This window comes from Chenopodium album, chromosome 3 (assembly GCF_948465745.1).
Source record: "Chenopodium album chromosome 3, dcCheAlbu1.1, whole genome shotgun sequence".
In the NCBI taxonomy this organism is placed as follows: Eukaryota; Viridiplantae; Streptophyta; class Magnoliopsida; order Caryophyllales; family Amaranthaceae; genus Chenopodium; species Chenopodium album.
Genome location: NC_137836.1, coordinates 80,719,277 through 80,730,251, shown reverse-complemented (window position 1 = coordinate 80,730,251; position 10,975 = coordinate 80,719,277). Strand labels below are relative to the sequence as shown.

The window sequence follows — 10,975 nt, the reverse complement described above, 5'->3', positions numbered from 1 at the left end:
TTATCTGGCTCCACTAATAATTAAGGATGTAAATAAGCTCGCAAGAATACCTTCAATTCAACCTAAAAGAAGCTCCATTAAACTAACAATCGATCACCCTCTTCACACGGCTGCTTCCTCAAACAGTTTGCTTCAAAATTACACAATCACTAGGAAACTAAGTTTAACAATAAAAAAAAAAATAGTGTCAGCTAAGACAGAAGCATTTAGACAACTAAGCTTAGATAGAACCAGATACAACAGACCTGTGTTAGAGAGCTTGTCTCATACTCAAAGCCTAAGAGCGTAGAAAATATCAAAAGTTTCATTTCAATCCCATAGTTTTTGGGCTGAGAATTGGAGGAAGACTTTAAAATGCTAGACTCCAAATAAGCATTAACAGACTAAACAGCTAAATATAGCCTAAGATACTCATAAACTAAAGAATGAGCAAAATGGTTATAGCCTTGTATAATCCTACACAATACTCAGTTGACTTATAAATTATGGGGCTAGACAAGAATACCTGCCCATGAAGCTCATATCAGTTGCTGCTCCTATCCAACCATCCTGGCTTCAGTTTCTCTGGATCCGTAATCGAAGATCTACGCAAGGACACCAGTGTATCTAACCACTCAACCATTTTGCAGAACTATAGATCAGAGAGAGAGAGAGAGAGAGAGAGAGAGTACAGTAAGAAAACTATGACATGAGTTAACAACGAATACGTCATCAGATCATCATGTCAGAATGGGAAACTTTTAGCATGCACTGAGCTCATAAACCTTGAAATCAATTGTTTCAACAATCCTCAAAATCCAATCATACAAGCCTTATTCCTTTCAAATTCTTAGGAGCTCCGTGCATGCAACATCTTAGACAGAACAAACTGCATAACTCAGTTTTCCATATCAACTTCTGCAGAAAACCAAAACCACCGATTGATCTAGATATACCTCCATTGATCTCTTCAAAAACCCTCAAAATTCAAACTGACCAAGTCAATCCACACCAATGACATCCAGTAAGAACTAGCTGACCTAGAACTAAGATTTACCTTCACAACTCAGCATAAAGAACATGATGCAGCAGACACCAAAGAATATTCAATTAGCTTGACAAATCTATCCGGAAGACCAGAATCCGGATTGCTTTTCTCAAAATTAATCATAAGAAAAACGTCTAAAAAATATCCAAAGAGACTAAACAACCCACCATTCCCCATTCGTAATAGCTTGTAGATAAAGTTCAAGACTGCACAAGGAACCACTTGATATGTTCAATTAAAGGAAAGAAACAAAATAAGTAATCAAGAGTAACAAGATGAGGCAACGGAATACTTAGGCAAGTAAACCAATCATTGTGCTTATAGTTCATCAGAGAAAACTTTAGACATAGGCCAGATAGTTATCAGGTAATCAAGGGTTTGGATGATCAAAGATCAAAGAAAAGGGTTCTCTTGTGGGAATGGAGCAGACAATAACGAAATGGGGGTAATCAAGAGAAAGAGCATTGAAATAGACAAACCGCCTATGAGATGTTAGGTACTAAGTAGAATAAGAGTATCACTTTCTTGAATCCAACAGTCCCAAATGTAATAACAATTATCTAATAAACTAATCAATGGTCAAATCATATCAAGAGATGCCACATGAATCAAGTTAGCCAAAGACTACAAACACTACAGCACCACCAGCCACTTGAAACAAAGGAGCCAAAACTATCTAATACAAACATCACTCTCTTAAACTTCAGCCCTTCACCAACCAAAAGATAACAATTCCAAAACCGTGAACAGAACAATATGAGCTGATTATAATAATATACAGAAATCCCTTGTAAACTTGAACATCAAGCTTAAGATGCACAATAAAAGGGCAACAGCCACAAACATATAGCCTGCCTTATGATGGGAGCCTCTAGGAGATTCCCTAGTTTGATCCCAAATCAGTAAGCATCTCAGTGACCCAATGAGCTTGACACTTGTAGCCGTCTTAGCAGACACATAGGTCAACAGCAGGATGATTGTAATTACCACTGTCCATTTTGCCAAAAATCAATGGAAAGTGGTAGAAAAGATTTCCAGGTAGATTAATTGAGTGCAAGAATGATCCTGAATGGAAACTTGAGAACAGCACCCCATAACTTCTCTTAATCAAGGTAAACCAACAGATCAGAGGCTGCCAAGTATTATATATATAGAAGGCAAAAGGAAACTTACAAATTTATAATAGATTCACAATAAGAAGAGTACATGCTGCAGGAGAAAATCTTAGTGCCCAAATGTATAAACATCAAGTGGAAATAATTTGACATTGAATATAAGAGTTACATTGGAAAAGAGGAGAAAATAAGCTAAAATATATAATTAACAATGTCTAATAAATAACACTAAATAATGTTATAGAAACACAGCATACATGTATGGTCAAATAGGGAATTTCAAGCACTAGAAAACCATAACCTATATAAAAGTAAAGCACAGGTGCCAACACTAACAAACCAAAAGTGGCGGTAGCACATCCATTTACCAAGAAACTGAACCCCATCTACAACTATAAAACGGACAAGCAAACAATTATAAATCTACCAATTTAAACCTTTTGCATACATTGGACATTAGCAAAGCATAAGAGGTAAGGCCAGGCTCAAGAGAGTTCTTCATCTTCGTGAACCACGAGGCTTCTCAATTCCACCCCAAGCAGCAGATCCTGATCCATAGTGAGGAGCCTTCTCAGCAGCACCCTACAAGACAATTAGACATTACAAAACTAGAAAAATAACCTCAACAGGTTGCAGTCCACAAAAAATGACTCCTACCATATGAGAACCATAGGGATCTCCATAATGACCAGGATAGCCGGCATCAGAACTGCCAAGTTTCATCCCATAAGTTGCACCTTGAAAATGACAAGCCAAGGAGATTGTATCAGAAGCCAGCAATAGGAAAAATAGAAAAAAGAAAAAAAGAAAAAGAAACATGATAGCCCACATTAGACTTTTACACACTCTATACAATTGATGGCTACTAACGACCTATGCAGCTCATAAAAAGAGTCCATAAGCCTTAAGTGCAAGATTACAAAGAAATGGAAACATAACAAACAGGTCCTAAAAATCTGCGGAATAAAATCATTTTTTTTTTTCTCATGCTGAAAGATTTTGCTCATAATCTTCATTGAAATGATAAACTAGAAACAAATGACAGTTTACAATGCCATACGAATTGAGCCTTCCACTTCCACAACAGCGAGTGAGTTGCTTTACTTAAAAAAAAAAAAGACAAAAAGAAAACAGTACTTAAAGCTTAGATTAGTACCACCAGCCCAAGGTCTGCCATTACTGCTCGTGAGTTCTGCCCGCAACTTTTCAACTTCACGTGCCATGGAGATCATATTATTCTCCATTGCTTGCTTTTGTTCATGCAGCGCAATCTTAGCCTTCTTTTCATAGTCGATGGCCGTCCTGTAAATCAAGAAACAAAGATTCAAATTGGCAATAGACATAGAGCTTACATTACATATGCCTCTGAATACATAAACAAAAAGGAGAATAACAGGCTACAAACCTTGCACGCATGAGTTCCTGCTGCATGCCATCGATTTCAGCTCTTAGATGTGGAATTTGCTGATTCTCCGATTGTAACTTAGCCAAATCCTTTGAAAACGACTGAACTTGCCCAACCAATTCTTGGCGAATCTTTTCCAATTTCTGAACTTCCGTGCGCATGTGCGTAGCATCCTTCTTAAATGACTCAGCTGCACGAAGATCAGCCTCTAGCTTCATACCTTTATCAATTAGCTCTCTTGAACGAGCATCATGCTCCCCACGAATGTCAGAAATAGCAAGATTCATTCTATGAATATCCTCCCTAGCTGCATTCAACTCTCGCTGCAATGCAACCCGGTCATCAGCAAGCCTCCTGTTATCCTCCAAAAGCTTATGCATCTCACCGCGCTGTATTTCAATCTCTTCCTCCAAGACAGCAGGGTGAAAAGGTGGAGGTCTCGGCATAGGACCTCCCCGAACAATGTGTCCTCCTGGGGGGTAACCGCGCCTATCATTAAACCCATCACGCGGTCCACGATTCCTCCCCGACATTATCACACCCTTTACTTCATAATTCCATCAAACAAAGAAATAGAAACAATATAATCAAAACAAACATTTTGACCACCTCCAAATTTCAGCAGAATTTACCCTACTGTTGTTTCAGTTTAATACATACACACATTACACAGTCAAGTTTCTTACATTAAAACACAGCAAATCAAATTCTACCCAACTTTAACAAACAAAAAAAAAAAAAAACGACAATTTCCAAAAATAAATAAATAAATTCTTCAAGAACAACAATAAAACCCTAATCGACAAAAGCAGGAAATGCGGGTTATACAGTCTGCATCAAAATTAAATTTAAACGAACTAACCCAGAAAATAAAAAATTACAATAGTCAAATTAATTCCACAATAATTAATTAGAAACCAATAAATTACACAATCTAAATTCGCTAAAAAAAATAAAAAAAAAAAAAAAAAAAAAAAATCAATGGTAAAAATTAATTGAATGAAATTCCGGAAAAATAAATAAACAGTTTAAAGAGGATGAAGAGATTATATAAGGAATAATACCTTAGAATTTGAAAATGGTGGAAATAGTAGTAGTTAGTCGTAAATTCAGATGAATTTCCCAGAATAATTATTCAAGGAGAATCGAAAGGGGAAGTATATGGCGTTTTTGAGGTGCACACAGAAACTTTGCAGCAGATTCTGCGCAAACGGTGTCGTATTAGTCCACTCTAAATAATATTTGGGTCAACTTAGGCAACTTATTTATTTGTGTATGGGCTCGTACAAATGGAACCATTTGGGTCTAGTTGTGTAGCATTGGGTGATTGGGCTAAAACCCTCACGCAACTACTCCCACCAGTCCACCACCATTAGTCTCTCATCCGTTTTTTTTTTTTTTGAAGGATAGTCCCTCATCCGTTAAGCCATATTGTGTCACTTACATAGTATAAAGGTTTCGGCCCTGTTCATTTCACCTTAATTTCAGTTCAGTTCAGCTCTTAATTTCCTTCTCTCATAAAATATTCATTTCAGCTCTATTCAGTTCAGTTCAGCTCAGCTTCAATTAGTTCAGTTCAATTCAGCTCATTTCAATTAATATGAACAGGCCCTTAGTCCATAATGAAGATTTGTTAAAACAAGGATTATCATTAGCTAAAATGGGTAGGTTTTTTCTTGCCTTGATCGATCATATATATAAATCGTTCTAATAATAAGTATTACATTGTTTACTCACTCTATAATATATGTTTGTTGTAGAATTAGAGTAACGTTGAGAATGTTGCTTTTATAGTGACAATCGCTTATTTTTCAATGATAATCGAGTTAGTTGCATTAACATAATTCAAATTTCCATCCTATGAAATCAAATATGTACTATTGTTAACACTTTAAACCAAGCTAGACGAGATACAATTTTCTTCTTTATACCATATTTTTTAACATATTAACATAAGAAAACCAAAATTATGATACAAAATGACATATTTCGTACAAAGATACCAAATCTCTATGGATAACTATTAACCCACTACCCTTCCTAAAATAATAAACATAAAAAAAGAAATAAATTAGAAGTATATATTTATAGAAGGACAAATTTGACAGGCGAGTGAAGGCCAGGCACACGTGTGCAACTGCAGGAAAATTTGTTTGGTTGCATGATGATCATCTAAAATAGCGTTGATTGCATAAGAGTGAGGAAAAAAGTTGGCATTGAAAGAGTCCATGATTGTCAGGACATCAGGACATGTACCCTTAAAATTAAGGGTCTCTTCTCCTTTTGACCCAAACTGGCATTCCCTTTTTCATTCTTACTGTTGGAAAATGGACTATGGAATCATCCTCAGCCTCCCATCTGCATGCATATCAACATACAAATTATAATGAGTATTATTGGAGTTAGTTGTTACATATATTCATTCACGTGATCAATAAGGTAAAGATTGATAAGTTATTACGGAGTATTATTTATTAAAGTGGTTGGATGATGTCTATATAACAATTTATAGAATAACTTTTTAAACGATTGGTTTCATAACAACTTTTAATGGTATATACTAGCTAAGTGTCTCATATCGGGTATGTATTAACAGGATGAATGAAGGCATACATATACATAGAATTTTCTACAGATTGTTATGTCTTAGGACTTAGGTGCATAAGTTAAAAGAAAATAAAGTTGAAGATGGTACTGTTTATGTTACCTGAATCGTGTAACAAAATGATGGAGAAAAATGGAGGCTTCCAATCTAGCTAAATCTAACCCAGGGCAAAGTCGTTGTCCGCCACCAAAGGGGGTGAAGCTACTACTATTTGTATCTTTGTTCTGTGAAAATAAAGAACATGAGCTTAGTAATCAATAGTAACAAACTATATCGCTAGAAATTTGCAAAAGGGTTGAAACCTATGTTACTCAGACTCTTCATTTCACTTCACGTACCCGTGTTGGACCCTTGACACTCAGTCATGGACACGACACCCGCACACTTTACTTTCAGTTTAAAATCATGGAATTTTTCACAGAATAGCAGAGTCGGACGCTTGGACATGTACCGTGTTGGACATGGGTGCCCGAGTCCAAGTAACATAGGTTGAAACTAATCAAATTTACCTGCCATCTCCGTGGGTTGAATTGATAAGGCGTGTCATAAAGATCTTCATCAAGGTGAACTGATCTAAGATATGTAAGTACACACGATCCCTTTGGTATCAAATAACCCTTTATCTCTACATCTTTCATTGCTTTTCTCATTAATCCTGTGATTATATTTCCCATTCTCAAAGTTTCTGTGATTACCTGCACGTACAAAAACTACTCATAAGCTACAATTTTTTCCAATTATTGAACCATCATATCCATTACTAGATTGAGAAGCGAACATTAAATTAAATTATTATCCCTAATTAAATGCCACTACACCAACTCCCCTTATTACAATATCGTCTAGTTACTAGAGAGAATCCCTGTCCCCAACAAACAAACTTACCATTTGTGTGAAAGGCAGAGAAAGGTAATCACTCCAAATCATGGGCTCCCCTAGCTCTAACTTCAGTCTATGCACTTTCATATTCTCCTCCTGTAAATTAATAATAATCCAATTGTCACAATTTGGAAATTAAAACTCTGTAAAGTATACAATAAAATATAAAAATACATGAAAAGTAATCTTACAGTCAATTTATGGAGGATTAATGGAGAATCTGATAAGTATTTTATAGCAAGAGTAATTAGAAGTGGGACAGAATCTTCCCCTGGTATCATCATATCAATCATATTATCAGACATTAAATCATCTGTTAATTGTCCACTTTGGTCACTTAACAGAACATCTAACACATCATTTGGGTCTGCTCCTCCTGGGACCATATTATTCCTTTTACTCACTATTATTTTCTTCACTACCTTCACCATTTCTTTCTTTGCCTGAAAATATTAAAAATTTATTATGACTAGTAATCAATAATAATGCTAACGGAAAATAATAAGGTATAGTAGCATTAGTGTACGACATGTCACATGTTCAAATAATGTACTTGTGGCTCATTCGGACCATTTAAAAAAATACCTGTAATGACCGGTAAAGTTGAGTTCCAGGCAAGTTAATTGGCAAAGACATTAGCCCTGAAACAAACTCTTGAAACTGCTTTTTTAAGAGCTGCATTTCCTTCCCTGGATCCAGACTAATCAATGCTTTTACCAGCACTTGAAAAGCAATCTGACAATCATCAAACATAATAATTTATTAGCAGTGACTCCTACAAATAATAAGCAAACAAAACTTACAAGTTACAGCTATGATAAGTTAATAGTACTATGTAATCACTTTATTGTTTCTTTTCTAACCAAAATTAGTTACTAATCACCTTTGGAAAAATAACCAATTTTTAACTTGAGTCTTTTTTTACTATCTCAACCATTTTTTTAGTTTTAAGATAACAAATTATGTATATACATGAAACTCTGAGCCAAGGTGAGGTATGAGGTTCAGATATACGCAATCTTATCAATATGATTGCATAGAGGTTCATTAAATCGCGTAAACAGTTAAATTAAATTAGAAGTGAGAAAGAGGCCGGGAGGCGACTCACTTGTTTGGCTTCATCTTGGATGAAAATAGGGGAGTGAATATTATCATCCCATCTATCCATAGCTTGTTGGACATAACTCTGCATGTCTTTAGTGACTTGAGCTTTAAGATGTGATGATTTGAAGAAGGAACCAAGAAGTCCATGAATTCTTCTTTGTAAACTTCCATTAATTAAAAGAATTGAAGACTTTCCCATTAATTCTGTTAATGATTTTGGATAAGATGGTACAAACAATTTTGCATCACTTTGTAATATAAACTTGTTCACCTCTGCATCTGTTGATATTATGGTTTGTTTCCCAAATATGTGAGACTTGAACACCTTACCATACCTTGTACAACACAAAAAACCGAAAATACCCATTAAAATTAACCTCAAAGGGTATCCAAATCTCTAAAATAAATTCAAAAAAAATGCATTCAATAAATGTTAATTTGTATGACTGGTACTTACAAACGACGTCGTTTCTCCATGAAACTCTCAGGATGATCTGAATATGCACAAGAGATAAACTCCATGGTTTCGCCGAGTATTGGCCATCCATTGGTACCTAAAGGAAGTGTCGAACTAGTTGTACAACTAGTAGTTGTAGTAGTACTAGTACAAGCAGTTTTAGTAGTTGATGTTTTAGGGTGGTTTAATGATATAGTTGTAATGAATTTGAGGTTGGTGTTCCTAAGAAAATGGAAAATGTAGGAGAGAGAAAATGCAGTAGCAATGACAAAAGAAATCAAAGTCCAGATGCAGGGAATGTCCATTTTCTGGGGTTTAGGTTTAGTTGTTGCACTTTCTGCACAAGTTTAAGTGTAGCTTTATAGCAAAATAATATGGTTACATAATATTATATAACCTATAGTTTTGGTGTTTAGTAGAGGGGCCAAGTAATAATGAAGTACGCATAATCATATAATACTCGCGCTACTTATGAATTTGCATGGATATGCGCACGGGCGCCGAACTCATAAAAGGTGAGATCTTGATTGTGTTGTATGGTTGTGGTTGTTTAGACCGTTGATCTTTCAAATACATAATGTAATCTATAACATTCATTCTTATACATACATCCAAAGACAAAAAAAGGATATTGGTAGCTTAGATATGGAGTATCTCCATTACTAAGTATACACACTAATACAACCTTTGTGCGGCACAATTAGGTTCAGGTGATTTATTAATAAAATGTTATTGTTTTTAAATATATATTATTGGAGGAGTTGATTTAGCGTTGTATTACCAAGGATTTACAACGACGATAGAGCAAATGCGATTTTTGATCAAATTTATATTGTACGTGTAGCAAACGTCACACCTACCTTAAATGATACAAACACAAGAGGAAAATAAGTAAATAATGGTGTGTGTATAACATCTATCTATCCCACGATCCAAACACAATTAGGCCCTGTTCTTTTGAGCTTCTAGGTAGAGCAGAGCAGATTTCAGTAGAGCAGAGCAGGGCTAGGCTTCCACACACTGCGAAGCAGAGCAGAGCAGAGCAAGGCAGGGCAGGACAGAGCAGAACAAAGCAAATTTCAGCAGAGCAGTGCAGAGCAGGACAACCACAAAGCATAGCAGCTATAAAGAATAGGGCCTTGGAGAGTGAAGTGTACAATAGAATTTACCAATAAGGTAAACTGGAGGAATAATAAGTAGCTAGGGTGCAAAAGGAATGAAAGCATAGGGACATAAGGTTAATCTTATATCTATAATTAACATCTAGAGCATAACACCTAGAGCTAAGAGGAAGTCTTGGTCAGCATTATAATTCAGCAATGCAGCAATGCAGCAATGAAATGATATTAAAGCGGATCCAATGCTTAATTTTGTTGGGGTTTGTTTGTTTGTGTTGATTCTAGTCAAAGTGTGTTTACCTAGAACCACAGAAATATATGCAAATTATATCAAATGTATATCCCAGTTTTCGTGGGTGTTTTGTTTGGTTTAACAAGAACAAACCCTTAATTTTGGTACTTTAGAATGGTCCTTCTCAACCATTGTAGATGGTCCAAATTTTATGCATTTTCTAACAAGCATACAATTTTTAGTTGGTAGAATAAAGAAAAGCATCCATTGAATTTTCGATATTTCCACGTTCTTAAGCTCCACAAATTTCTCGGGTAGGTAATTGATCAATTTGAATCTATACTTTTATTGTTTTATAATTTTGTGTTGTTTGGACACATTATGTTTTGGTAGAAACAATATTCATAAAATAGATACTCCAAACAGGAGTTTTTTGGGCTAAATTATAATTTGAGTTTCACTTTATTTAATCTCTCGTTTAGCACAAACTCTACTATTTTACCTTTTTTTTTTTTTTTTTTATAAGTATCACATGGCACATGCTATTTCTTACTTACATTTTTACTTAATTTACTTAGGTCATTGTAGATTAAAGGTAATAAGTTGGGGGACAAAGGTAGTTGATTAGAATATCGAGAGATGCTCATACCAAATTATTAGGATTAAATCTTGTCTACACCCCAAAATAAACACTTCGTATGTCAATACAATTACTTTAATTTGCCTCTTGGCTAACATTTAAGGCCATTGTTAAGCTAACACATCTAAGAAATTGCTTGCTGGTACATAGAAAAAGCTTCCCAAGTCCCAAATACAACAAGAACACTCTTTTCATTATTCTTTTTTAAAAAAATTAAAATCATGAGAAAGTATATTTGTATGTAGGAAATAAAGTATAAACGTCTACTTTCCTTCACAACTTTAATGTCTTAGAAGTTTATTTTATACTACGTATGTCGTAGTAGATAGAATGAGTTCGATGGAAATTGACCACGGCCCAAAAGTCCAAAACCATGATTAAGTGGGATTAAGG

At 35.1% G+C, this 10,975-nt stretch overlaps 2 protein-coding genes across 3 annotated transcripts; both read right to left on the bottom strand.

Moving 5' to 3' along the window:
* Nucleotides 1-2,330: 2,330 nt before the first annotated feature.
* On the bottom strand, nt 2,331-4,769 carry LOC145624440 (protein FLX-like 3). Of its 2 annotated transcripts, none has more exons than XM_081677470.1 (5): nt 4,612-4,769; nt 3,548-4,094; nt 3,299-3,444; nt 2,800-2,879; nt 2,331-2,724 (listed from the first exon to the last, which is right to left on the bottom strand). In XM_081677470.1, exons 2-5 carry the CDS (start codon nt 4,078-4,080, stop codon nt 2,641-2,643), a joined length of 843 nt encoding a protein of 280 aa, XP_081533596.1. In that variant the 5' UTR covers nt 4,081-4,094; nt 4,612-4,769; the 3' UTR covers nt 2,331-2,640. The 2 variants fall into 2 exon arrangements, with proteins under 2 accessions (XP_081533596.1, XP_081533597.1); XM_081677471.1 differs by having other exon boundaries at nt 3,548-4,089; nt 4,612-4,762.
* Nucleotides 4,770-5,459: 690 nt separating this feature from the next.
* Nucleotides 5,460-9,073, bottom strand: LOC145624439 (3-epi-6-deoxocathasterone 23-monooxygenase CYP90D1-like). The gene is made up of 8 exons (XM_081677469.1): nt 8,593-9,073; nt 8,140-8,470; nt 7,617-7,766; nt 7,223-7,474; nt 7,038-7,127; nt 6,662-6,847; nt 6,255-6,376; nt 5,460-5,905 (listed from the first exon to the last, which is right to left on the bottom strand). The coding sequence occupies exons 1-8, from the start codon at nt 8,895-8,897 to the stop codon at nt 5,812-5,814; spliced, it is 1,530 nt and encodes a 509-aa protein (XP_081533595.1). The 5' UTR covers nt 8,898-9,073; the 3' UTR covers nt 5,460-5,811.
* Between the last annotated feature and the right edge of the window lie 1,902 nt (nt 9,074-10,975).